At 36.4% G+C, this 26,163-nt stretch overlaps 1 protein-coding gene across 1 annotated transcript; it reads left to right on the forward strand.

The window, feature by feature from the left end:
* Nucleotides 1-612: 612 nt before the first annotated feature.
* LOC145772603 (speckle targeted PIP5K1A-regulated poly(A) polymerase-like) lies at nt 613-13,122 on the forward strand. Its single transcript, XM_082584464.1, has 7 exons — nt 613-783; nt 1,514-1,707; nt 6,371-6,474; nt 8,469-8,568; nt 9,137-9,280; nt 10,097-10,505; nt 10,960-13,122. Exons 1-7 carry the CDS (start codon nt 669-671, stop codon nt 12,357-12,359), a joined length of 2,466 nt encoding a protein of 821 aa, XP_082440590.1. The 5' UTR covers nt 613-668; the 3' UTR covers nt 12,360-13,122.
* Nucleotides 13,123-26,163: the final 13,041 nt, after the last annotated feature.

A 26,163-nucleotide genomic window follows, 5' to 3' on the forward strand; every position in this document is an offset into this window, starting at 1 on the left:
CCTCGCTGATCACAGTTTCCGCAAACATTTTTCCGCAGTTTCCACTAACCTTTACCCTAACTCTAACCATGGAGTAATCTATGGTCTAGCCCTCGCTGATCGCAGTTTCCGCTTACCCTAACTCTAACAATCGAGTAATCTATGCTCTCTAACCCTCGCTGATCGCAATTTCCGCAAATATTTTGCTGCAGTTTCGCAGTTTCCGCTAACCCTAACCCTTGAGTTTGTTTGCGGAAACTCCGATCAGCGACTTCGGCTTTTTTATTTTTTCTCCCAATCTTTTCAGGGTACGAACTGTTCAGGGTACAAACTAGGTTGCACCCGCATGACTTGACATTTTGCAAAAAAGATGCTGAACTGAGATATAGGCTTACAGCACGCCTAAGCACATATTGAGGTCAAATGTCATGCTCAACTGAACATGTGCATAATGCATATAGTCTCAGAGGCTATAGCCTATTCATAATACATGGTGAATATAGGATATATAGCCTCTGCCTTGTTTAATGTGTATTTGTGTCTAATTGACGAAACGTTTTTTGGAAGCTTTTTCTGAAGTAGACTTAGTTACAGATAAACTGTTCAGCAGAAAGATTATGTGTTGTAGTTATATTCTGCTGGAACAACATTAGTGGTTTCAAAATTAATGGTTTTTTAATGTCAGTGTAATGATTTCTGAGTTTAGTGGTCCAGATGTTTGTTCCACTTTAAAGTTAGCACACAACTCTAATTCAAAGGTCAATGGAACTTTTTGCAAAGTTTGTTCAATTTTTGTTCCAAATGGTAAGTAATGATCAACTTCGAGCTAGTGTGAAAGGTCACAATGCTGTTTATTCTTTTGCTATGGCCATGGTTACCATATAAATAGTGCCAGTACTGTAGTCCTAGCTTTTGATGCTATATATAGACTCCTGGTCATAAAAAACTGCTGTGGTATGGATTTCACGAGTAGTTTTTGGTGAAGCTGAACAGTTGACATGTTCCAACCGGTTTTCGTGTACCGTACTTATTATTGGTTTTAGTTTTCCTGAAGTGAAGCAGAGGTATTCTGCCCGAAAATGCTGCAATAAATGTAGGTTGACATGTCAAAGTATGGTTGATAACGATCTGTGTGGCTTTGCGATGTTGACACTGATCTGGCAGATCTTAGGAGGCTGGTCACTTATAAAGCATATCTTGGTTCAAAAAACATTGGGCAGTATGGGCACCTCTGCTTTTAGCAAGCCTGATTCAACTAAAAACGACTCACTCAAAGATAAAGCTTTTTTACTGACTCCAGATGTCTTTTGCACTGCTTTTATTTGTAGCCTATTGTAATTAATGCCACAATAAGCACGAATTTAAATTATGTACCACTTTATTTTACATTTTCTCACTTGGGATTGTTCTTTCAATTATATGTATAAATAATAAAATTTAATTACAAGCTTTTCAGTAGTGTTATCACATGAGATTCTTACTGGGTGAAATTTCGTTTGTCATTAGGAAATGTTAATACTGTTTTAATTTTCAGAGGCATCATTGACTGCTCATTTAAATGGGCAAAAGCATAGAAGAAACATTAGCAGAAAAGAAGAATGGATCAAAAAAGCGAACAGTTCATTGTATGTCAGTGGAATCAAGCGTCTCCCGGTTGCAGAATTAGCACTAGCTGATTACTTTTCTGTTTACAGTAATGTCAAGAAAATTACTATCGACAAAACTTTGGTAATATATGTGTTAAAATATGTTTATGTTATTTATTGTTATATCATTTCATTTTCACCAGCTTAACTGAAGATGATCTAGCTGCTAGCTGACCGAAATCGATTTTTAGCTATTTATGATTGAACTGAATCGTGTGAGAATAAATTCCTTTGCATTCATAGTATGGTAGCATTACTATGTACAGTCGTGGCCAAAAGTTTAAGACCAGACTTGATTTATGACGGCTTTTGCATTACATCATAATACTGCATCAGATATTGTTTCACTTGCATCATCTTTACTGTGGGTCGAAATCTGATGTAATCAGTCATTATTTAGCAAATATCAATTGAACATTAGCCAGTAGAGATTACTTTTCTGTATTATTTGTCTGCCTAAAATGGGTAAAATGTGCTCTCTTTCGGAGGTTCAGCGATGTCAAATTGTTATTCTCCACAGGGAAGGCTACACAGAACGTCAAATTGGTGAGCAGTTTGGATTTAGTAAAACTGCTGTGCATCAGGCAATTGTGAAATTTAAGTAAACAGGAACTTATGCTGATGCAAAACGCAGTGGTTGTCCTTGAAAAAAAAACTCCTAGAGCTGACATCTTCATGAAAAGGGAAGTGGTGAAGTCTCCAACATGTTCAGCCATAGAAATCAGGGCCTCTTTGAATGAAGCCGGTATTCCAGTCAGCAGGAGAACTGTTAGCCGCCGTTTAGTTGTAAAATTTAGTCTGAAGTTACGAAAACCAGCACGAAAAACGAGGGTTACACCAGTGATGAAGAAGAAGGGCCCCCTGTTTGCATTGGAGCACAAAGACTGGACTTCTGCCCGATGATCTAAAGTTTGATTTTCGGACGAATCAAGTGTCCAACAGTTTGGTGCAAGAAAAAAAATGTCCGTCGACCCTCAGGGACACAATTTGATGAAAAGTATTATATATCCGGCAAACGATGAAACATCCACCAGGTGTGATGATATGGGGAGCCATTTCGACCAAAGGTACAGCCGAACTCTTTTTTATAAAACCAGGAACCACGATGAACGGCCAGAAATACTTGAGATTAATGAAGGAGAAGCTACAACTGCATAATAATGCACATGTCGGTGTACGAGTGCATGATTTTTATGCAAGATGGAGCCTTATGCCATCGTTTAAAGATAGTAACAGAGTTTTTTAGGGCTAAGAAAATTACTCTTCTGATGTGGCCGGGAAAAAGTCCCAATCTTTACCCTATCGAAAACTTTTTGACTTTTCTCAAAAATAAAGTTGCTGAAAAACATCCCCCGAGTATTCCTTCCCTAATTGAAGCAATCAAATTAGTCTGGATCCGCAAAATTCCTGAAAAACTTTGCAAAAATTTAATCGAAATTATGTCCAGAGGAATCAAGGCCGCCATCAAAGCGAAAGGAGGACACACCAAATATTAAAAATTTGAGATTTTGATGCAAAATACAATATAAATGCTTATTACTTTGTCTTATATACAGTTTAGCAAGAAATAAGTAAAAAAACAACAAGAAATAGGTCGAAGAACTGATTTTCGCGAAATTTGCGGTTTGGTCTTAAACTTTTGGCCACGACTGTATAGTAGGGTGGTTTGAAAAATATTTTTTTTGCAATTTCAACATGGGGGGTTCTGCAAACCTGGCAAACCTTTAAAAAATAACATTTACACAAGTTTTTTTTGGTAGGCCCCCAAACCCAGCCACCTACCCTCCAATAAAGGTCACGAAAGGTCAAATTTATTAAAAAATCCTCTAACTTGCTAACCACTTATAGTAGAAAGTCAGTTTTGGTGCCAAAAGATGCAGAATACCTATGTTTCTATGTGCCATAAAAGGAATTTTTTCTCTAAATTCATTAGTTTTTAACATAATTGAAAAACATGCATTTTTTGGGGTATATGGGACATTTCATGCCAAACATCCTGAAAATCATAAAGTTCCCAGTTTGACCCACTTTGATTTTGCTCAAACTACGTCAATATGTTATTTGGCATGACATAGCCATGCATTACAAATTTTAGCTCAATATCTATTATAGTTTTGGACATATGATGCTTTAAAGTTTTAGGTCCCCCTTAAACTTTTTTGCATTTGTTTTTTTGGACCATTTTCAATTAACCATTTCTTTTGCTCCAAAGGTTTTATAAAGTTTATGTTTGGTAAAATGGTTCACTCTTGGCTATATTACATGATTGCATTGTCAAAATGCAATTAATTTGCAGCATAGTGGAGTAATCAAGCCTCAAAATAGTTCTTTTCTTCACCAAAGGTAAATTTTGTGCCATATTTGGAAGTCTGTAACTTTTTTATGAAAAGTAGGATGGTTATTATATTTATCATGAATGTTCTTTCCCCACCAGATAACAACTTCACCAAGTTTGATAAGTAACACTACATTTATTGGAAAGTTACAATGCGTCAAAATATTCACCCAAGCAAAAAAGTCCAAATAACGCCATCTTGTGGTATAAAAACACCCCTGTAAAAAAGTGTTGACAAAACAATCTTTTTTACCTGTTGAAGAACATTACCTAAGGATGAAGAATCAGGGAATATGAGTACACTGCAAGGATGCGTCACTGTCAAATATTATTCAGTTCTTCATCACAAATATGCTTAATTGCAGGGCTTCCATTTCAGCCAAGTTTATGTTTACCATTTTATAGTAAACTTTTGCCTTGTGCTTGAGTTTTGGTCTGTGAAAATGACGTATATATTGACACATCCTTGCAGTGCACTCATATTCCTTGATTCTTCATCCTTAGGTAATGTTCTTCAACAGGTAAAAAAGATTGTTTTGTCAACACTTTTTTATGGGGTGTTTTTATACCACAAGATGGAGTTATTTGGGCTTTTTTGCTTTGGGTGAATATTTTGATGCATTGTAACTTTGTAATAAATGTAGTGTTACTTACCAAACTTGGTGAAGTTGTTATCTGTTAGGGAAAGAATATTCATGATAATATAATAACCATCCTACTTTTCATATAAAAGTTACAGACTTCCAAATATGGCATGACATTTACCTTTGGTGAAGAAAAGAGCTATTTTGAGGCTTGATTACTCCACTATGGTGCAAATTAATTGCATTTTGACAATGCAATCATGTAATATAGCCAAGAGTGAACCATTTTACCAAACATAAACTTTACATAACCTTTGGAGCAAAAGAAATGGTTAATTGAAAATGGTCTAAAAAAACAAATGCGGAAAAGTTTAAGGGGTACCTAAAACTTTAAAGCATCATATTTCCAAACTATAATAGATATTGAGCTAAAATTTGTATTGCATGGCTATATCATGCCAAATAACATATTGACCTAGTTTGAGCTAAATCGAAGTGGGTCAAACTGGGAACTTTATGATTTTCAGGACGTTTGGACGGTTTGGCATGGAATGACCCAAATACCCTAAAAAATGCACTTTTTGAATTATCTCAAAAACTAATGTATTTAGAGAAAAAGTTCCTAGTATGACACATAGAAACATAGATATTCTGCATCTTTTGACACCAAAACTGACTTTCTACTATGAGTAGTTAGCGAGTTAGAGGATTTTTTAATAAATTTGACCTTTTGTGACCTTTGTTGGGGGGTAGGTGGCTGGGTTTTGGGACCTACCAAAAAAAACTTGTGTAAATGTTATTTTTTAAAGGTTTGCCAGGTTTTCAAAACCCCCCACATTGAAATTGCAAAAAAAAAATTTTTCAAACCACCCTAATGTATAGCAACATATCTAAATAGCAATTAAGCGATTGGGAAGTTAAACATGTCATGATGTAATACATTCAGTCACTTTGGCATATGATGATGTCATACATTCAGTCACTTAAATTGTTTAAGGCCGGTTTGACCAATGATGAATAGTAAAAGGTCTGAGCTTCCGAGCATCTTGTGCAGAATTTTGATTTGTCTCCAGCATGTTGTGCAAAACTCATGGTTCAAAAGTATTGCTCATGAGTTATAAAGATATGTTGACATTAATTCATAGTGGAATTTTAATACATTCAGCAACTATGCAATATGCATGACAAAGCCAACCTACAGATTTTAGACTACATTTTTGTATCTTCAATTTTAGATAAACTATCAAATTTTTCGCTTTTGGAGCATAAAAGGTGTTAATTATTTTAAGTCATACAACCATGTTTTATCCATCACTTGCATTATATTCCACTATGTCACATTTTTGGTTAATTTATTTAATAAATTAACTAAAGAGACAGTCATTTTTTTGCACTATGATCTTTGAGGCAAATGACTTCAAAGGAAAACTGAGGTCAATTTACAATATTACTACCTACCTGGTGTAAAAGACAAATGTATATATATATTTAATTATCTTGTGAATGTCACATCATAATTGTTTGATGGCAGACAACAGGTGATGTTTTAAGCTGTGATCCTTGTGGTATGTATATATATGTACAATTAAAAAATCTAATTTAATTCGCTCTGCTTTGCTTTTTTGCTTAGCATTGAGCACTTTTTGTAGAATTAATACTTAATGGTTTTCATTGTTACAATCAAAAAATATATATTGCTGTGAATGTGATTGTATGTGCTGTTTCTATGCCTCCAGCAAAATAAACTAAACTACCACTCAACTGCTTCCAAAACCATTTCACGTATGATAGTCATGGTATATTGAAAGTAGATATTATTTTTGTAGAAACACTATGCCATTGTAGAGTTGGAAGATCCAAATGTTGTAAAGAATATTCTGGGGCAGAAGCATCACATTGTCAATGGAGTTTCTGTTGTTGTTAAACCAAGGTAATTAAAGTGGCCTCTACACAAGTACATAGTACAGGTAGCAGCCAAACTAATGCCAGTGACACAAGTTCTTCTGTCAATGCCACATGTGTTTCCCAAAACTTCTTAGTGGGTTAAACTTTATCGGATTTACAAAAAAGTTTCCAAAAGTTATTTTTTAAGCTAACCTCACACACAAAAAGGTAGGGTCTATCATAGGCGCCGACTCCAGGGGGGCGGCTGCTCCCCCGCAAATTATTAAAAAAAAATCCAAAATCAAATGTTTCTAAGTTCAGATTTGCGTTAGTTTGACCTTCATTGCGGATCGATCTCAATTAAAAGATCTACTTGTTGCAACAAGAGCGCTGCTCCTAAGATAACAAAAGAAACAGAAGTACGGTAACTGATAAACGCCAGCATGGTGCCGTTGAAGCATAGTAACAATGATTGAAAAACGTTTTTCTTGATTTCTTTTGCTTTGTTTTTTCTTGGGAGTGTCAGTAACGAGGTGCGGTTTGCTCAGTTTAGTATCGACGCGTATCAAGAGCTAAAGTTCAAAGTGACCAGCATATAATTCGAAGTAGCCTACAGGCCTCGAAATTCGTTTTTGTTGACGGCGGACAAACCTGTCCGGTCTGAGCAGCTATCTCGTCGGACAAATTAAGTCTCACGGCTGACACACCAGTTTTAGCCGTCGATCGTCATGCTTAATCACTTTATCTTGATAATAATTCTTCGCCATTTCAGAACTATAACTACGGTTTTAGAAGGCTTTTTAAAAATTCAGTAAAGTCACTCTGAAAGGCTTTCATCAGACCAGCGACGTGCGCTTGAAGAGTCAAAGCGCCGTGTAGCTGGTCAAACGTCACATAACTGATTAACTTCCACCGAACGAGGTCGTGTGGCTTATTGCGTCACAATGCTCTGGGCAGGAGTCGGAAAATTTCTACACTAACGCTACTATTTTCTGCTGTGCAAAGTTTCGCAGGCTTTTTTCTTTAAGTTTACTTTTGCGTGTCATGTGAGCGAAAGTGAATTTTCCTTCGGTCTTTTCTTTCTTACTGTAATACCAAAACTTAACAAATTTTGTTGCATCTTGCTGTAATAGCCTACTCGTATAATATGATTTAGTAACCAACCTTGCCGTATCATTATTACTCGGAGATCAAAGCCAGACATTGTGACGTAAAACTTGAACTAAATTGCGCGTGATTAGTGTAGATTGTAGAAGTACCTGTACTCCTATCGATTCTTAGCGAAGAATTCACCTTTGTTACGCTGATTCAATGTCATCAATCGTTGAAGCAATGTAAAAATCGAAAGTTTTCCTCCTTGAATGGAGGCTAAGGGATACAGTATTCACATTTTCTAGATGCGCGCTGGAATGCGCTGGAAATTATATTATCGCAACAATTGTTCGTGCTATGCAATGACGATTTGTATCGCTAGTTCCTGTGTTATTTCTCGGCGGACAAATATGACCGATCTAGATGGTACTTCCCGCGGACATCACATGCTGTGAAGTCGGACATGTCCGATGTCCACCGTGAATTTCGAGGCCTGAGCCTACATTATAAAGCTTGGCGATATACAATGGCATATAGACGCAATCAAACATCAATGCTGACAAACAAACATCAGCATTTTGTATGTAAGCAATCAGTCGGCTAGAAAGTTTGCCCCCCCCCGGCGATTTTCAAAACCCGGCGCCTATGTCTATTGCTAAAAGTCGAGGGCAAGCGATGCACTTTGATATATATATCTGAAGTATTCATGTCATATCATACCAACAGATCAAAATTTTGTTTGTTACTGTCATCATCTATTGGTAAAAGTTGAGTATAAAGCAAATTTGCAAACAAAGTTTACTCCTGAATGTGGTTCTTGTAGTAGCCTATCAAGTGAAAGTTTAATTTTGGTTTGTAAATGACAAATTTGTGTGAACAAAATCAAAATATTTTAAGAGTTTGGAAGTAAAGTAATGAAAATATGTGAATTATTATATTTGTTTGCAGAGAATTGAAATCAACACCAACATTTTCGCCCAAAAATACAAATGCTAACAAGGAAGTTTTAAGCCAAATGATAGTTGATGAGTTGACACAAGCAACTGATGTATGTGGAAGGCAAGCGTAAAGGCTTATCACAAACTAAACTGTATAATAAGCTTTGGGAGAGAAGTAATGTTACAATACCATAATGGTGGGCACCAATTACAATGATACCTACTGAGGGCAAAGAATTCTTGCCGAAAACGTTTGAATTTATTACGTTGTTATTTTGTTAGTGCAATGTATTTGTTTTGAATGATGCTATTCGAACCTATATTGTCAGTTATCTGTTTATGGAATTGTAAACTAATTGTATTCTATTAAACAAGTTTAAATCTTTTGAGTATTGATAAAACTTGAAATAACATTTTGTAAATTGCTGTGATTAAAAATACTTGAGACAATAATTGTTCTAGATCTAGTGTAATGTTTCTAATTTTTGTGAAACTCCAACTTTAAGGGAATAGAACTCAACTCCTTTAAACAAGTGCAATGTTCTTGCGTCTGTTAATACTTTGCAAGTGAAAATCTTCTATAAGTTTGTCAAAATTTTTAATCTCAACTTGACGTTAGGCTCCTCAACTTGAAATGAGAGTTGCTTTGCACAGTTACAACTTTGAATTTACCAACAGGTAGAACAACAAGTGGTGAGATTACAAAACGAACTTCAATTGACCCAAGATGAGATTTCTCTTCGTGACCTGCTTTGCCAACTTTTGCAAGCTGCTTTACAAGAAGCTTTTCCAGGCTGCTTGATCACACCGTTTGGTTCTTCTGTAAGTCCTAGCAACGGCTTATGTTCTGTTAAAAGAAAGTCAAAGCCATTTCAATAAATCAAAGCCTCGTTCGCCAAGTTTCTTGCGAGACTTATGTAGAAATTTACTTGTGGTACCCCACGACCTTTTTGGTTGATCTACTGCTGGTTGAACCGTGATCTTTCCCCATAGTAGTGATAGTCGATGGTTTACAACTTGGGGTGTACGAATCCCTAAAGGGGTTTGTGAGAGTTTTAAGGAATATTGTATGTGCATTGAGTTTTAAGAAAAAGTTCTAAAGTTTTAGCCGTCCGTGCCAACAAAAATGTTGGAATGTACCGGTGTAAATGAAGTGTTCCTCACCCAATAAATGTGTTAGGCCCCCAATCTTCTTGAAATGAACATTCTTTTAGTTGTAGAAACAAGCTACTTATTTAAATGCAAAGCGAAAACTTAAAGTTCCGAGTTTGGAAGGATGGCTTTGAATTTAATTTCGTAAACACTGATATTACATAATTAGAACTAGCTTGTCTGTTTTAAATCGGTATTGATTCTATCGTGTCTAATCGTCTCTATTGGTGACAAGTGACTTTTGGTCTTTCGCTGCCATCCTTGTGCGGAATGTGCGAATTATTTATGTTTTGTATATTTTTGTTTATTCGCCAACTGAACTATAGTTACTGAAAAAAGCGGTTATTCTTCGCACTTGCCTTATTTGATAGGACTTTCTTTTCGTATTATACTGCTTTTATATTAACTTGACAATGATTTGTTGTGTTCACAAAACAGAGATTAAATTTTCTGACATGTACTTTCTCTTTCGGTACTTTTTTGTAGAGCAATGGATTTGGGGTGAATGGATGTGACCTTGATTTGCATTTTGAATACGATAAAGTTCACCCTGATATTCTTCATGATATTTTATCCCAAGATGAAGCTATGGAGATTCCGGACAAGCTTGCCTCTTCGCAAAAAACCGTTTCAACAAACGAGATTCTACTTGCTGTAGCTGAACTAATAAAGCAATGTGTTCCGGACTGCCATAAAATTAAAGCCATTTTGAATGCTCGCCTGCCTGTAGTGCGGTTCCATCATAAAGCTTCCAGGATGAAATGTGACATTTCTTTAGCAAACCATCTTGCAGTGCGCAACACAGCTTATTTAAGATACTGTTGGCAACTGCAGCCTTCCTTTAAGTCTCTTGTATTTGTTATTCGGGCTTGGATGAAGCAGTGGGAATTGGCAGGTTTGTACAATTTATCTCTTCAAATTGTCAATGCTTTTTTGCAGTTTGAAATTTGTTTATTTATAGCAAATTTACTTAGTTTCCACTATATAGACATAGTGAAGTAAACTACAAAGCCGTCAAACCGGCGCTTAGCTGTGACGTAAACTAAAACTGGTCATGAAAGTATACTCAAATGGAACGTGTAGGTATCTTCCTTGCCTTGCTACCAGGAAAGTTATGCTTGCCCATTTGATCTTCCTTTACATTACTTCAAACGGAAAGGAATTTTATTTGGTAAAAATATGAACTTAATAGTACTTTCTCAATCTTAACATTGAACAGAGCTTGAAACTTCATTGCTATAACTTTTATGCTTGCTGGCTACGCTGTTTATCATTTGTGCATGACATGAACTTACTTCAAACTGACCTACTCTGTGTATAATAAGACGTTACTTTTGTGTCTGTTACAGGCGGAGTTCATACTAATGGCCCGAGACTGAACAACTATGCTGCCACATTGATGGTATTGTTTTATATGCAACATACCGGTCAGATACCATCTCTGGATGAACTGAGATCGAGCATGGCTGGTCGCAGAACCTTCATCAACGGTTGGGATTGTACATTCCCAACTTCCATCCAAGTGCCTGGCTTCCAGTGCAGCTCTTCCGATTCTCAACCGATAGAAGAAAATCTTGCTCAATTTTTTGAGTTTTACTCCAATGTAGATTTTGCAAAGACGGTTTTAGATTTAAGTATTGCTAAGTTTGTACCTACCTCCAACCTTTCCACAAAAGATGGTTGTCAAACTCAACAATCTGACAGTCAGAAACTTATAAGTGAAAATGCGGAACCTGATAGAAAAAGCTCGCGGTTCAAAGTTGGTCCTCTTAACATCCGGGATCCTTTCGAATTGCTTCATAACGTGGCAGGAAATGTCAACGAAAAACACGTGAAGTTGATGACAAAATGTTTTCGAAATGCTGTTCTTGCGTCGAAAATGAAAGCATATCGTGTGAAGGGAAATCAAAGATGGGGCATCCTGAATCTTTTCATTGACCACCATCATAAAAAGGATGGAAATGCTGTTAAAGAAAGTGTCATGTCCTGTACAGAACACGCATTTTGTATTGGGAAGGGTTCAAACGAAAGCGAATTTAACTGCACAGCTGCCAGTAGCTTGGTTTTAACAGTTTTACAAGATATTTTTAAAGTTACTTGTAAGAATGCGGTTCACTCATCACCTCCAGAAAATATAACCACAGACGAAATTCCAGTTAAGAATGATGAAGACTACCAATCCAATGCCATGTCTGTTAATGACTGTGCCCATACTTCCAGTTCAAGCAATATTATGAAAAACACGTCAAGAAAAAGGCCCGCTGGCAACGAACCTTGTGGTTATTGTAAGCGGGCAAAGTTGATGTTATCGTCATCAACAGCTCAGCAGGTTTCTATACGAGAAAGTGAACCAGTAAAGCTGCCTTACACTGCTGAATGCATTGCCACGCATAAGCTGTGGCAAGGCAGGCGAAAAGCTCGACGAAAACTTGTTCAGAAAGGAAAGTCCGACTTGTTGGAGCTGGAAAAGCAAGTGTCTCAGTTGCTGCTTTCTGATCAATCAGACTCTACCCAAACATCGGGAGTGGAAATGGACAATTCCTTAGAAGATTTGAACAGCAGTACTTCATCTAGCGTTGCTGAACCACCTTCTAACGTATTCAAGTTCACTCTGACTCTGAAAAGCGAAGATAACTCTTCATTACGTCTAGCGTTCTGTCCGGATTCAAAAAGTGCTGATTTTATAACGTTTTATCGACATTTAGAGACTTTTTTACCTGGTTTCGTTTTTAAATGCTTGAAACAGTGACTTAGGCTACTATCGAATACCTTGATCGCCTTGTTACCAACATGTAACCAAAGTTGTTTTTATTACTAGAATAAAAAGACTAAACAACAACAAAGGATTTAGCTTTGCTATTTAAATTAAAAAGCCACAAACCCTAAGAAACATTTCGAGCCTTTTCAGCCTTTATATTACATTGTTACGTAAGTTTCTGGGATAATATTTTGGTGGAACAAATTCCACCAAAGTTCGATCGCCAATTGTTTGATGAAAAAAAAGAGAAATGTGGTGATTATACTATTGCCTACATTGTTTCATTGCCTACATTCACATCATTGTAGACCAGGTCCTTTTAAAAATTAAATTTCTATCACGATCCAGGCGTTTCATGATTCTTGCCTGCATTGTATTTCCAAACTCACCAAATAGGCTGAAAGCGAAAGGAAGTTTCAAATGGATAATTTGTATTATTAAGATGAGATGAAAGAGTAGTATTTCTAGCATTTGCGACAAATTGCCTTCTCAAGATTGTTACCTCAACATTTCCGAATTTATGATTTGCATGCTATTCCTATTGTACCCACATAATTTAAGAATCATATCAAGACGATAGTTTCTTTATTTTGATTTCAAAACACGTCACAGATCTTGTTTCCAAAATGCAATTTTTGAAATCTGTAGCCTCGGTACAGTACAGCTTTGTTAAAAAAAGTTTTGCTGCAAAAGCAGACTGCAAATACTCGTTTTGAGATGTCAACCACTGCTCAATCTTATGTTGTATTGTTTTTTTTTTCGAACACGAGTGTTAAACTAAAAACTTTTTGCGACCTAATCACAATCAACTTGTGCTATGATTCAATCGAGGTCCTATTTAATGCTTAGGTATTTTTCTTGAGAAAGCCTGTGTGAAGCAAACCAGGTAGCGTCTTCTTTTGGGCCGTCGCACAACAACTTCAATTCCTCTGACCCGCGTTGTTTTTGGCAAAAAAAAGTGTACAGCTACACCTGCATTACAGACAGCCTTCGAGGCTCGGATGCGTCCTCATGTTTGTTGATTAAAGGACCACACAAGTGTGAGGGTTGACTACCGTACTCTTCTTCCATACCCGCATTATGGTTTTCGTCGTTGTTCAAATGTCGTGTGACGCTCACCAGAGAGGTAGGAATATCAAGTTGTAAAGTTTTTAGGAAAACGATTGTAGGATTCAACATTTTGCTATAGGGAACGTTCAAATATTACGTAACGCTTTTTTTCCGAATTTTTGACCCCCCCTCCCCCATGTAACACCAACGTAACGCTTTTTTCAATCCCCCCCCTCCCCCATGTAACGCTTTTTCAGTACGAATTCAGCACAAAAAACTACCATTCTGTACTCGAAAGCGTTACGTAACAGTTTGCTTGAACCCCCTCCCCCCAATGTGACGCTAACGTAACGCTTTGCATAAACCCCCCTCCCCCTCGAAGGCGTTACGTAATATTTGTAGTATTTGAACGTTCCCATACTTGTCGGTTGATTAAAAGCGCCACAGCACTTAGTTAAAGATTTAATTTACCGATGAAAAAAAGTTTTGCTCGGGTCAGCGTCAGTACAAAACTTTTTAGTTCTAGCCTACAAGTTACAGTAGTTTCAAACGAACAATTTTTTAGTGTACTGAAGAATTGGAACATCACCTTAGCTGCCATGTTGAATGCAGGGTTGTAGGCCTATATCCTATCCAGATCGAGCCATACATGACTTTCCTAAAAGTACATTCAGTCTACGTTATAAAAAACATGCCGTATCAAACGCTCAAAAAAAAGTTATCACAAGTTTTGTCGCACTGCGATATAGCCTATATCTACGGTAGGCTACATGAGGGCCTGCTGTTTGAAACAAGCTTCCACCTACTACTACTATAAGAAATGAATGTAAAACTGTGAAAGGCTTTAAATCAAAAATGAACAAGCTAAATCTTCCTTAAGTATTGCATACACCAAACATAGCCTACTAATATTTCATTGCCCTGCAATGATAGGCCTATGCGTGTGGACTGTGGATTTATTAGCAAAAAAGTAAGATCGTAAATAGGCTACTCCTACTGGCTATCTGGTTCTTCTGTTTTTATTTTGTCTACAGAAGTTTTTCTATTTTCTTCAACCAATCGCCATGTTTCCGTGAAGCAGTGGCCATGTGATCCAACCAGTTGTTTTATATCAATATCTTGGACCGGATCGTCATGCCATTGTCTGTTTGTTTCTCTGCTACTTTTTACAACGTAGTAGGCTAGGCCTTGCCGATTTGGAGTAAGCTTACTTTTTTATATTGTGTTGAACGCGTGAAACATACGGTAACCCAATTTTTTTTATATTACTCTGACATGCCACTAAGTTACTAGGCCTACATCCCAGCTAAAGGGTCCTGTCATTTTTGCATTGATTCAACCGTTCAACGTCTGCTGACTTTGGGTCGGTGTGGAGGTGATGATTTTTTCTGGCTGGGGTCTTATAATTATCGCTCTATCGGCGTAACTTTATACCACAGCACGCTATATCTGCAAGACATGACTTCCTTGGGTGTAACTGGATTTCAGCAAGATGATGTTATTGTATTTGGTTTGTTTTTGTCCTTGTTTTGTATCGTGAATTTGTGACTATTTTGTAAGTCGTGAAAGGCCTGGTGCGTTGCGCTTGAAATGGTTTTGCCCGTGGTAAGTTAGGAATTCTTTGGGGGTTTTTCTTTGCCTGTTTTGCTCTTTTTTTGCTATGAGTTAAGCGCATCAAGATGTGACGTGTTTCCCTCACGACCATCAGCACTCTCGATAACTCACCATGGCCGATCTTCATAGCAAGTGTCTATTGATACGAATCTTGGAAATATCAGCTACGGGCTTATGTCCCGAATAGCCTACATGTTGTGTTTTTTTTTTATTTTTGTTTCTAACTTTTTATTTTATTTTCTATCTTAAATCTTTCTGAAGGTGTTGCAACCGTGCCACAGCATTTCTTTCAACTTAATAACTTATTTCGATCTCAAACACGTTTAACCTTCTCGTTTTGTCGCTTCTACCTTTTCTCGACCTTTAGGCCTACTGTGTTGACGTGTATTGTTTTTGCTGTGATGGTCAGAAATAAAAAGCAACTGAACTGAACTGACCAATCATAAACGCTCGCCTGTGGTGCAATATGCAAAGAAGTCAAGATAGTCTGTGTCACTATTAGAAGTGGAGTTTGATTAATTTTTCACCATTTGAATCACTCTTTTTGTTTGCTAACACTCGGCTTTCTGGAACTCGTTTAGTTCATTTTTGAAATAACTTTTTCAGATTTTAAAACAGAACTTTCGGACAATTTTTGTTTTAAAAAATCTTTACTTTATAACAAACTCTGAACAAACTGTGTCCTTTGGTTTCACTCCGATTGCTTAGTTGTCCGCCACGAGAGCTCAGTTAGTTACGCGTGACTTCGTGAACAAAGAAGCTGCAAGATCAAGTGGCGCTGCTTCGACTCTCAAGTTGTGCGCTTGAGCAACGCATTCTAAGGACTGCTATTCATTCACCTAGCCTACACCTAATGGATGGAATAATCTCACAACAACAACATTTCAACAATCAGAAAATTTTACTCTGCCAATCGTGGTAACCGGCCTTAGGCTACATCAAAAGCCTATACAAGTAGCCTGTGCGAAACTACAGCACTAGGAATAACTTATCAAGGCTTTGTCAGTCCGAGGATAAAGATTCAAAAAACAAAGTAAACCATCCCCTTGGGTTTCATCTCTTAAACTTCGATGCCTTGGTCTGTGATAGTCCAAGTAGCCTACGGTGAGGTAGCCTACAACCAGAGATGGGCTTGATTCTTGAAGACCACAAGTGATCTTGAAGATCGTGATCTTGATCTTCAAGATCACTTTTTTTTTGGTGATCTTGATCTAAGATCACTTTTTTTGTGTGATCTTGATCTTGAAGAACAATAAGATCAAGATCACTTTAAAATTGAATTTTACTTCCTAAATAGAGGCATTTTTTTAGAACTCGTACTGTACAAAGCAGTACGAGTTCTACTAACATTAAGCCACTGTTAATATAATATGTGTCCAACAAAAGACGATTAGTCTCCGTCTAATCTGGTCAGTGTTGCCATTTCAAAATTGAAAAAGTTTTCTGTGTTGATCGTAATAAAGAAGTCAACTTTCGTGTACTTTATGTTGACGTATAATGAAAAATGATTTAACTTTGTTCACAATTTCCATGTGTGAATTTAAAAAAAATGTTTTCTTTCTTTGATCCAATTTTAGATGTTTCAAAACTCTAGAATGGCGGCGTTAAAAAATTTGGACTCTAGGACGCCAACTTTGGTCATGTAAAGTGGTTTATTGCAGCAAATCAACCAGACCAAGACTTGTTTAGCCAGTTTAGGGTCTGAGTATGGAGCGGTTTGTCTGACCGCAGGCCTCTGAACTTTTTTGATAGCAGACAACAGCATCAAGGTTGCCAGATTGGTAAATGGTGCAATAAACATTGACATAATACAGTGAAAGTTAAAACTGCTTAGTAACACGAATATAAACTCCCACATGAACCAGACAAAAATTTGTTAAAAAATGATGCAGTTCAAAGTTTATTTTTATTTATTTATTATAAATAAAACGTATAAAACTAATTGCAAATTTTGCGACTTTTTCAGAACTACTGTAATTAACCTCGGCCTTGGGTGTGACGTTGCGATTCTACGCAAACTACATCAACAATTGATAGGCCTAATAGCAACAGTCACTAACTTATCACAATTCTTAGGCCAGCGATCGAATAGTTAAAAGTTAGCAATACCAACTATATACTTTTACCCAGGTTGCTTATAGTAATTATTTTTTGCAACATCACTGATCAAAAACTTCATTTTTTTTCAAGTATACAAAAAGTGATCTTGATCTTCAAGATCACGATCTTGATCTTCAAGATCACATAGTTTGGTGATCTTGATCTTCAAGATCACCTATTCTTGGTGATCTTGATCTTCAAGATCACCAATAGGCTACTGGTGATCTTGCCCATCTCTGCCTACAACCTATCGTTTCACTTGGTGATGTGGGTTCAATTTTTCACGAGAAGCAAACGCCCACTAACATCACTGCTTAAAATGTATGGTATTATTGCACAATAAAAAAGTTTCAGCATATACTGTATTACGAGATGTTGTTTCAAATCTTTCATTTACTGTTTATTTTTGACGATATTTGTCGTTCATTTGAGGTTGAGGAAATAATGTGCTGGGCAAAAATGAGTGGCTTCAGAATTAGTTGACTACTTATGTCAGATGCCATGTTATTTCAGTAAGAGTGATGATTATGATTGGTGCACTTAACATGTCTTGCTTTGAATTTGTTCAACTTCACAGAGAGAGAGAAACCTTCACAGGACTGCTTCAAAACCGTATTACTTATACATGTAGTTTTATTTTAAAAAGCCGTTGAAGATTCTCAAAGTAAAAATTTCCGGAAACTTTTAACCCTTTGAATTTCTTTTGTGTCTAATCATGTTTAAACCGCCCTTGTTAAACTTGCAAGTGTTAATTTTGAAAAAGTTTTGTTGTTTCTACCTCTGTTTTAAGATTAGTTCTTAGTGGCTGTGCAATTTTAAGTTAGTGTTTATAACATTGTTTTATTGATGTATATTTTGAACCTTTGGGTTCTGCCATCTTACTTTTTTGTTGGTGTCTAATTCGTGTGTTTACTTTGCCGTTCTCTAACCTACATGTTTGCTCCAGCAGCAAAAATAAAACTGAATTGAATGTTGAAGCAAATATTAAAATAATTTATTTGTAAAAATTTAAAAAGGCAACGTGAAAGAGCGGTCATTGCGTCATTTTCGTCATAGACTGTTTTGTGGAAAAGAAACTATGATCGATTTTAGAAGGATCCAGGCGGTGGTAGCCGGTAGGTTGTTAATGTTAACTAGTAGAGTGGGTTTACTCATAGTCACTTTTTCCTCAGAAATTGCTTATTGAGCTAGTATACCCGACAATTAAATGAGATTGATCTTCCTTGAATTTGTTGAAAGCTTTTGTCCCATTCCCTTCTGTGCAGTAAAAAGCTTACAAGGTCTGATTAGGCTTGAGTATTGATTTTTTTCAGGAAATATACAACAATTCTTGTTGATTGTGTAATAGCCTAATGTGTAATACCCAGGATTGTTAATAAGGTCAATTAGAAAAAAAACGGCCTGCTATGGTTTTTATTAAGGCAGTGGCTATTTGACCGGCTCCGGTCTTTGAATCTGAAACACTATTTGACCGGTCATGACGTCACTACATAAGCGCTTTTTTTTTTCTCTTTCAAAGCAACAGACGAAAAGCGCCGATATAAGTTCTAACTTCAACACGTATTCTCCAACTCAGTCCGTGGCGCGTGCGATATGTCTCCGGCTGCCAATTTAGAGGGGATGAGTTCGATACCATCCGGAAGCATTCTTTTTTTTTCATTTTTTTTTTATCTAAATTTTGACCCAAAGCGCATTTTTGTGGTCAATTTTTAATTTGAGTAGCCTACAGCCCATTTTTTATGTCTTTTCAAATGTGAGTAATAGCCTACTGTTAGAGTTTTTTTAATTTGCTGGAATTTGAGAATTTCTCTTGGTAATTTTCCGATCGTCATAAGTGAACGTGTGTTGCCGAACGACCCTACATTTTTCTCTCAAGTTAGTTATATACAATACTTCTTTAAAAAATGGTTTTACCATTATCATTTCTTTTAACAGAAGTATTGAATATAACTAACTTGAGAACTATACTTGAGAACTATTAACTAACTTGGACTGTAGGCTACTCAAATTAAAAATTGACCACATAAATGCGCTTCGGGTCAATCAAAATTTAGATAAAAAAAAAATGAAAAAAAAGAATGCTTCCGGATGGTATCGAACTCATCCCCTCTAGATTGGCAGCCGGAGACATATCGCACGCGCCACGGACTGAGTTGGAGAATACGTGTTGAAGTTAGAACTTATATCGGCGCTTTTCGTCTGTTGCTTTGAAAGAGAAAAAAAAAGCGCTTATGTAGTGACGTCATGACCGGTCAAATAGTGTTTCAGATTCAAAGACCGGAGCCGGTCAAATAGCCACTGCCTTTTATTAACAAAACGTTTTTTTTTTTTTTTAAACAAAAATTATAATATGTGTAAAATAGGTTTACCACGTACTGGTCAATCTAACCATAAAATGAATTTTTGTTGCCATAAAAGTTAAAACTAAAGTTATATATAAGCTACGGTATATTCGATCAATTTTGCTTGTTATCGTGTGCATAGACAAGATACGGTACTTATCGACATAGTATAACAATGTAAGGTACGGTACCGTACAGTACAGTAACTTATTGAAATGCTTAAGAAGTCTGTTGAAAAAATCATGTCAGCAAAATTCTTGAACTTTTCCGTATTGCCAATGACTTAATCAGCCTTAATTTTGCAGTTTACCTTGTTGTCTAGATTTAAAAATAGTTTCAGTGGAATAATAGGCTATTCTACCCATTCTCAAGTTTTCTCAAACCATTTTCGAAATAGAATGTCCACTCACAATAGCAGTAACTTCTGGACTGGTACCATGGAGTAGCGGTCTAGAAGTTGCAAGGACTGCCAGGCACGTCTGCAAATGATACCGTACTACAAGCCCAAGTTATAAAAAAACTAAGTTTAATTGACTTTTAGAATAGATATAAACTAACGCATAATTTATCACTGAAGATCAATCGATGCTTAAAATTGTCATTTTAACATTTTGAGTGGTTAAAAATATAACTATTTTATAAGTTTAGTTCAGTTTGTTTTGATTTCTGACCATCACAACAAAAAACAATATGTACCAAGCATAGGCGTCAAAATAGGGTGGGCCGGATGGGCGGTGCCCTCTCTGGCGTGAAATGAGGGTGGGCAAAATATGTTTCGCCCACCCTGTTTTTATGACACTTATGATATGAAGTGTTCGTTACAATTATTTTCGTTTTTGTTAAACGCTGAATTATTCTACCAACTGCAGCGCAACTTCTTGTTTTACGCCATGTCTCTCGCTAGGTATCTGACAAAACAAAGCAATTTCACAACAACCCTGCGTTGAAAAAAAGGCTTTTGGGCACGATTTGATATCAAGCCAATATGCTGTAAAACTAAACTTGATCTCTCTCTCTTCGGACGTTGCACATTGAAAACCTGTCTAGAGCAGAAAGCCAATACATGTAGAATCCACGTGGCCTAGCTTTTCGTGGTACGGTAATCGAAATTGCGGTGACAAGTGTGTCAGAATCAAATTTCAGTTCCGGTTGAGCGTAAGGGAATTATAATATGATTATGACATCATAATGAACATGACAATAAAATAACCGATACAAACTAAAGACGCACTGAAACAATTGCTTTTTACAAATCTTTTCTCATAAATTTGTTGCTGGGTATAAATTGGGGCACCGCTCGATGTTGTCATTTCATGTGCTTTCGGGTATGTACGCCTATTTCCAACAGGTTACATTTTTTCCGTCTTGGTTACGTTTGCTTTTTTGTATAATGTCACGCTGCATCTTGTTTTCATTTCAGAAGTTCTGAATACATTTTCGTCAAATGCACAGTAAGTAGCGTGATCAATTAAAAAATGATTTTGAATCTGAAAAAGTTGGTTGAATAAACCTTTTTCTATTCAGGACTACTTTAAAACTGAATTTGTGCTGCATGATTGAATGACCACATTGTACGTAAGCTTGGTGTAGTACAAAACCGCAATATCCGCACAGTCACCTGTCCGAATTTTGCGGCAAATTCGAAGGCTCCACTTTACAGATAACAGGTCACGAGTCACGCGCTTTTTAGGTGACAATGAAGTTAAAGGAAAACATAAAAGAAGTTTGTTTAGTTTAGCAGCGCTCATAAGATCGCAAGGCGCAAGAAAACAACATCAAACTTATTAAAGCTTAATTGCTGCAGCGACGCTAAACGCAGTCTTTGTGAGAAAGACTAACCATTGCGAATTTGCAAACATACACATTCAATGAAATCTGTTTGAAAACTCTCGCCCACCTAGAATTCCTCTCTTCTAAGAAAAAATCGACGCCTATGTTGCCAAGCATAGCAGAGGTTTAGAAAAACGTAGAAGCGACAAAACGCGAACGTTATATCGTGCATGATACTGAAGCAGGACAATCAGTTTAAAATGTGGCATGATTGCAACTCCTTATAAAAAACTATTATTAAAATGTTTGCAAACCCTGGTAACTTCTGGACCGCTGCACCGGTAGACTTTCCTTACTTTGCCATTTGGGTACATTACCTAAAAATAACCATTGTGAGGGCATGCAAACTAATTTATTCTCCACGTGCCGTCAGGCATCCCCCTGAAAAGAACAAGGTCAAAAATAATGCAATACTGAATTCACTGATTGAAGTTTCAGCAAAAATTTTGTCTAGAAGAGTTGAGCTGCGTCAAAGTCACTGATCTTTTATTTGTTGAAAAGGGGTTAACTTAGGGATTGTAGTGGGCTTGCCATGGATGTTTCGTCCCTGAGATCACTGGCGCCGACTTACGTGGCCACGCCACCCCGTAACCACTGTGGCGGGGTTGCAGCCACCCCGCTTAAGTTACATTACTTACTGCAAATAAATGTTATTTAAACGGACGTTAAAATCTTTTTTTGATAATTGGTTTTCGCTTCAAGTCAACGTAAAGCAAGAGGTGAACCTGGGTTTTTTTTCGGTCATTTATCGGTCATTGACCGATTTTTTAGCAAAATGTCCGAAAAAAATATAGTCAATTCGGTCAAAATGTCAGTTTGAAGAAAATGATTGTTTTTGTCACAAGCATGATACTCGCGTAACATCAAGCAAGCTACTTGAAGATTACGCAACACGTGGCTACGAGTTTTCTTTGTTGTTGTTGCGATCGTTTTATTTGTTACTTGTCATAATTCATTGTTATATTTGTTAGGTTTACAATAGGATTTATTAATCAATAAAATACGATCTTTCCATTGCCTCCCTCAAAAATCTTTTTTCAAAAATTTTAAACTGCTCATAATATCGCTATAATAAATTATGCCAGCTATAAAATACTTGGAAATAAAATTATCGCGATGATTGATAGCTCCACCACCTAAATTAATATTCTATTTTCAAATTTCATTAAAAAAATGTAATTTTTGAAACTTTTTGAGTTTTATTTAAAAAGTGCACTTAGTAAAGTAGCATTTTTAACGTTCTGCAAATTTATACGTTTACATGATTCTATTTGAGGAAAGCTACAGTACACCCCCTGCCAATTCTCAATAATAAAAGCAACCTTTTTCAATTACTCAAGATTTTGCATTTTGAATTATTTTCCGATTTCAATTGGAGTGTGCTGTCATCTACTTCATGCTTTAATTTCTACTTTGTTATCTACTTCATGCAGTAATATTGCGTGACAAACTGTGAGGCGGGAATCTATTGGTCTGACATAGGAGTTGCTTGTTACATCATAGAAAAAATTACAAAAAGTCGTCCTGTAAAAGTCTGAGGCGGGAATTTATTGGTCTGACATAAGAGTTGCTTGTTACATCATAGAAAAAATTACGAAAAGTAGTCCAGTAAAACTTTTCGCCGACATTCCAATTTTATTATGCTTAAAGATGTCACCAAAAAAGCGTTCAAAATTGCAGCCCTCCAGTGAGTCATTTTTTGTTGCGTCTAGTCAGGATTTTAGCCAGCATGCAAGTGATCAAACGCCTGAATGAAACGAAAGTATGCCCCTGCCAAAAGGCGTTAGCACGATCAGGGAGGTGGAAGAACCGAGCACGAGCAGGATAATTGCTGTTAAAGGGAGAAGCTGTCAAAAATCGTGGGAGACTGAATTCCTGTGGCTAGAATATGATAGATGCAAAGATAGAGCATTCTGTCCGATTTGCAACTATGTCACAACTGCTTGATCTATTTGCAAGCAATGAAACAATTTCATTAATGCTTCCAAACGCGGTCTGCATTGTGAATATATACTTAGCGTTGCCTTCCACCACCTGCGAGGCGGAGCAATCGTTTAGTGCACTCAGGCACATAAAAACCTACTTGCTATCTACCATGACGCAACAGCGATTGAACTACGTCCTAATTTTAAAAGTTTATCAAGCTGAAGCTTCACGGTTACAACTTGACCAGTTGATTAACAGTTGGATTGATAGAGCTGCTGTTTGCAAAAATACTTTTGCCAAATGTTAAGTGTCAGAGCAGCAACGTAACAATAAAATTCACGACATACCGTACCTTCTGTGCTTTGTTTTAAAGTTGCTTTGTAAATTGTGGAGCTACTAATCAGTTGTGAAAAGACAATTGCATCTACGAAACACGCTTAGTAAAAATCAAACAAAAACATACAGTTTGAAAGTTTTTAGGTTGCCATATTGTGCTATCCCTATCCGCCACCCCGTGCAAAAATAAAAGTCAACTCCTATGCCTGAGATGCTTTGTCCTGACGTTTCGGCCCTACTACTTCGGTGGAAAGTGTGAGAGTGGAAAAATTTCATTCATTTACTTTTACATTTAATTTAAATAACGAAATACCCTCTTATGGAGTGCGACATATTTCTTTCTTTGACGACCCTTCAAGCATCCCATATCAAGGAGCTGGACATTTATTGGAATGTCGCCAGCTTCTTCACAAATGACTTCGAATAAAACTTCGTTTCGGTCGCGGTGTTTTGCCAATCTCAATCTCGCACCCTTGCCAGATGTTTCGTCCCTGAGATCCTTCGGCAGTGTTTTGCCATTCTCACTATCGTACATTCCACCAAAGTAGCCGATGTCTTGTAGGGTCGAAACATCTGGCACCCTGTAGAGGCTCATAAGAATTAAATGATTGATTTATAACAAAATTAAAGCTATTATTGCAAAGCTAAATGTAGAATTTAAATATTTTTTGACCATTTTTGCTTACTTCAGATAATATGAAACCAAGAAACTTTCAGAAATAACTAATTAAACTACCATTCAACGTTTTATAGGCAGAGAAAACTTTTTCTCAAAGCGTAGAAAATTTCATTATCAGATCACCGCTTCAATGCGTGATGGAAATCTACAGATAAATCTGCATCAAGCATTGCAGAGTGCAAAAAACAGTGTTGCAGAACGCGTTTTCGAATATTAAATTCTCATCAGTGCAACTACGTTTATGAACGCAATAACAACGGTTAAATTTAAACTCAATACAATACATTACAAACATTATAAGGACATATTCTCAGTGTTCAATTGAATATTAATAAATCCAGAGACATCAGAAAATCACTTCCCGCATGCAATTCCAGACCGACATTACTCGCTTAAGGTGTTTTTTGTTAAAACAAACTTAATGTTCAAAGCAAAAAAGCCATCACAATGAACATCTACCGAAGTATACTAATTTACAGTACTTAGATAAGCACTGAAAATTAATAGACGGTATTGTTATTAATATCAATTCAATATGATTTCAGTGATTATAATACAATGTAATACAGTAGCGTATCCAATTAATTAGCGACGACCTTTTAAAGTACACGTTAATTCGAACAGAAATAAGAATTTATCAAAAGTCTCAGTCATTTTAGAAAGATTTCACCACCGGTTACAGGACCATATTAATATTCAATTGAACACTGAGAATATGTCCTTATAATGTTTGTAATGTATTGTATTGAGTTTAAATTTAACCGTTGTTATTGCGTTCATAAACGTAGTTGCACTGATGAGAATTTAATATTCGAAAACGCGTTCTGCAACACTGTTTTTTGCACTCTGCAATGCTTGATGCAGATTTATCTGTAGATTTCCATCACGCATTGAAGCAGTGATCTGATAATGAAATTTTCTATGGTTTGAGAAAAAGTTTTCTCTGCCTATAAAACGTTGAATGGTAGTTTAATTAATTATTTTGCTTACTTGCAATCTAATTTTTTCACTGCAAATACTGATGGTACATACCGGGTATTACTGCGTTTAATAGTTACCGTAACTTACAGACAGCTTTTATGTGGTTTAGAAGCAACCCTCTAGACCAGAAGTTACCAAATGAGAATTGCCAGGTGTAACGCTAACAAAATAATTAACTAAAAAGATGAAAATCAAAACTAAATTTTGTCCCAGAGACTGCTGTGTTTGTTTAAACTTTTTATAAGAAACACTGCTTTGCTTCGAATGTTTGAAAGATTGAACTATAGCTGCCTTTAATATAGGTACCGGTATCATTAATACATTATACAAACTTTCAATTTGATTGAAGGCTAGCAATTTTATTTTATTTTTGTTAATTTACAAGTTTCTTCAAACCAGTGTTGAAACTACGTACTTAAGTCATGTACTTACACAGTTACAACAACAGTAATTACTGGACTACTGCTGCAAGGGAGCAGTCTAAAAGCTACTGTCAGACAGGAGTGCCGGGTGCCGGCACTTTTACAAACAATACAATTAAGTGAAAATTTAAAACTAAGTTTATTAACTTGTTGTTCTCAAACTAATGCATATTTTTCTGTTATGAATTAATCAACGATTGCAGTTGACGATATTACCTTTTGAGAGATTAAAAATTTATTATTTTCTGAAAAAAAGTTTAACTAAATTTTTGCCAAACCTGGCAACACCTGGACCACAACTGAATATGCTTTTGCCTATGATACTTTTCTTTTAGATATTTCGACTAATTATTATCTTGTTTTTAGTAGTGTTAAACATTGTTTTGTTGCCGATAAACTGGGCTATTTTAGATTTTATTTTTTTCTTGTGAAAGCGTAAAATAAGTAGATTATTAATTTTGTTTTTCAGAACCTTGAAAAATAAGAGAAATCAAATCAGTCATTTGGCTCTTCTT

Source organism: Aplidium turbinatum, chromosome 1, assembly GCF_918807975.1.
Source record: "Aplidium turbinatum chromosome 1, kaAplTurb1.1, whole genome shotgun sequence".
Taxonomy (NCBI): domain Eukaryota; kingdom Metazoa; phylum Chordata; class Ascidiacea; order Aplousobranchia; family Polyclinidae; genus Aplidium; species Aplidium turbinatum.

Coding starts and splice junctions, on each gene's coding strand:
- LOC145772603 (XM_082584464.1), top strand. CDS start 669: ATGATTTCTGAGTTTAGTGGTCCAGATGTTTGTTCCACTTTAAAGTTA. Junction 784..1,513: donor TTCAATTTTTGTTCCAAATG/GTAAGTAATGAT, acceptor TTTAATTTTCAG/AGGCATCATTGACTGCTCAT. Junction 6,475..8,468: donor TCTGTTGTTGTTAAACCAAG/GTAATTAAAGTG, acceptor ATTTGTTTGCAG/AGAATTGAAATCAACACCAA.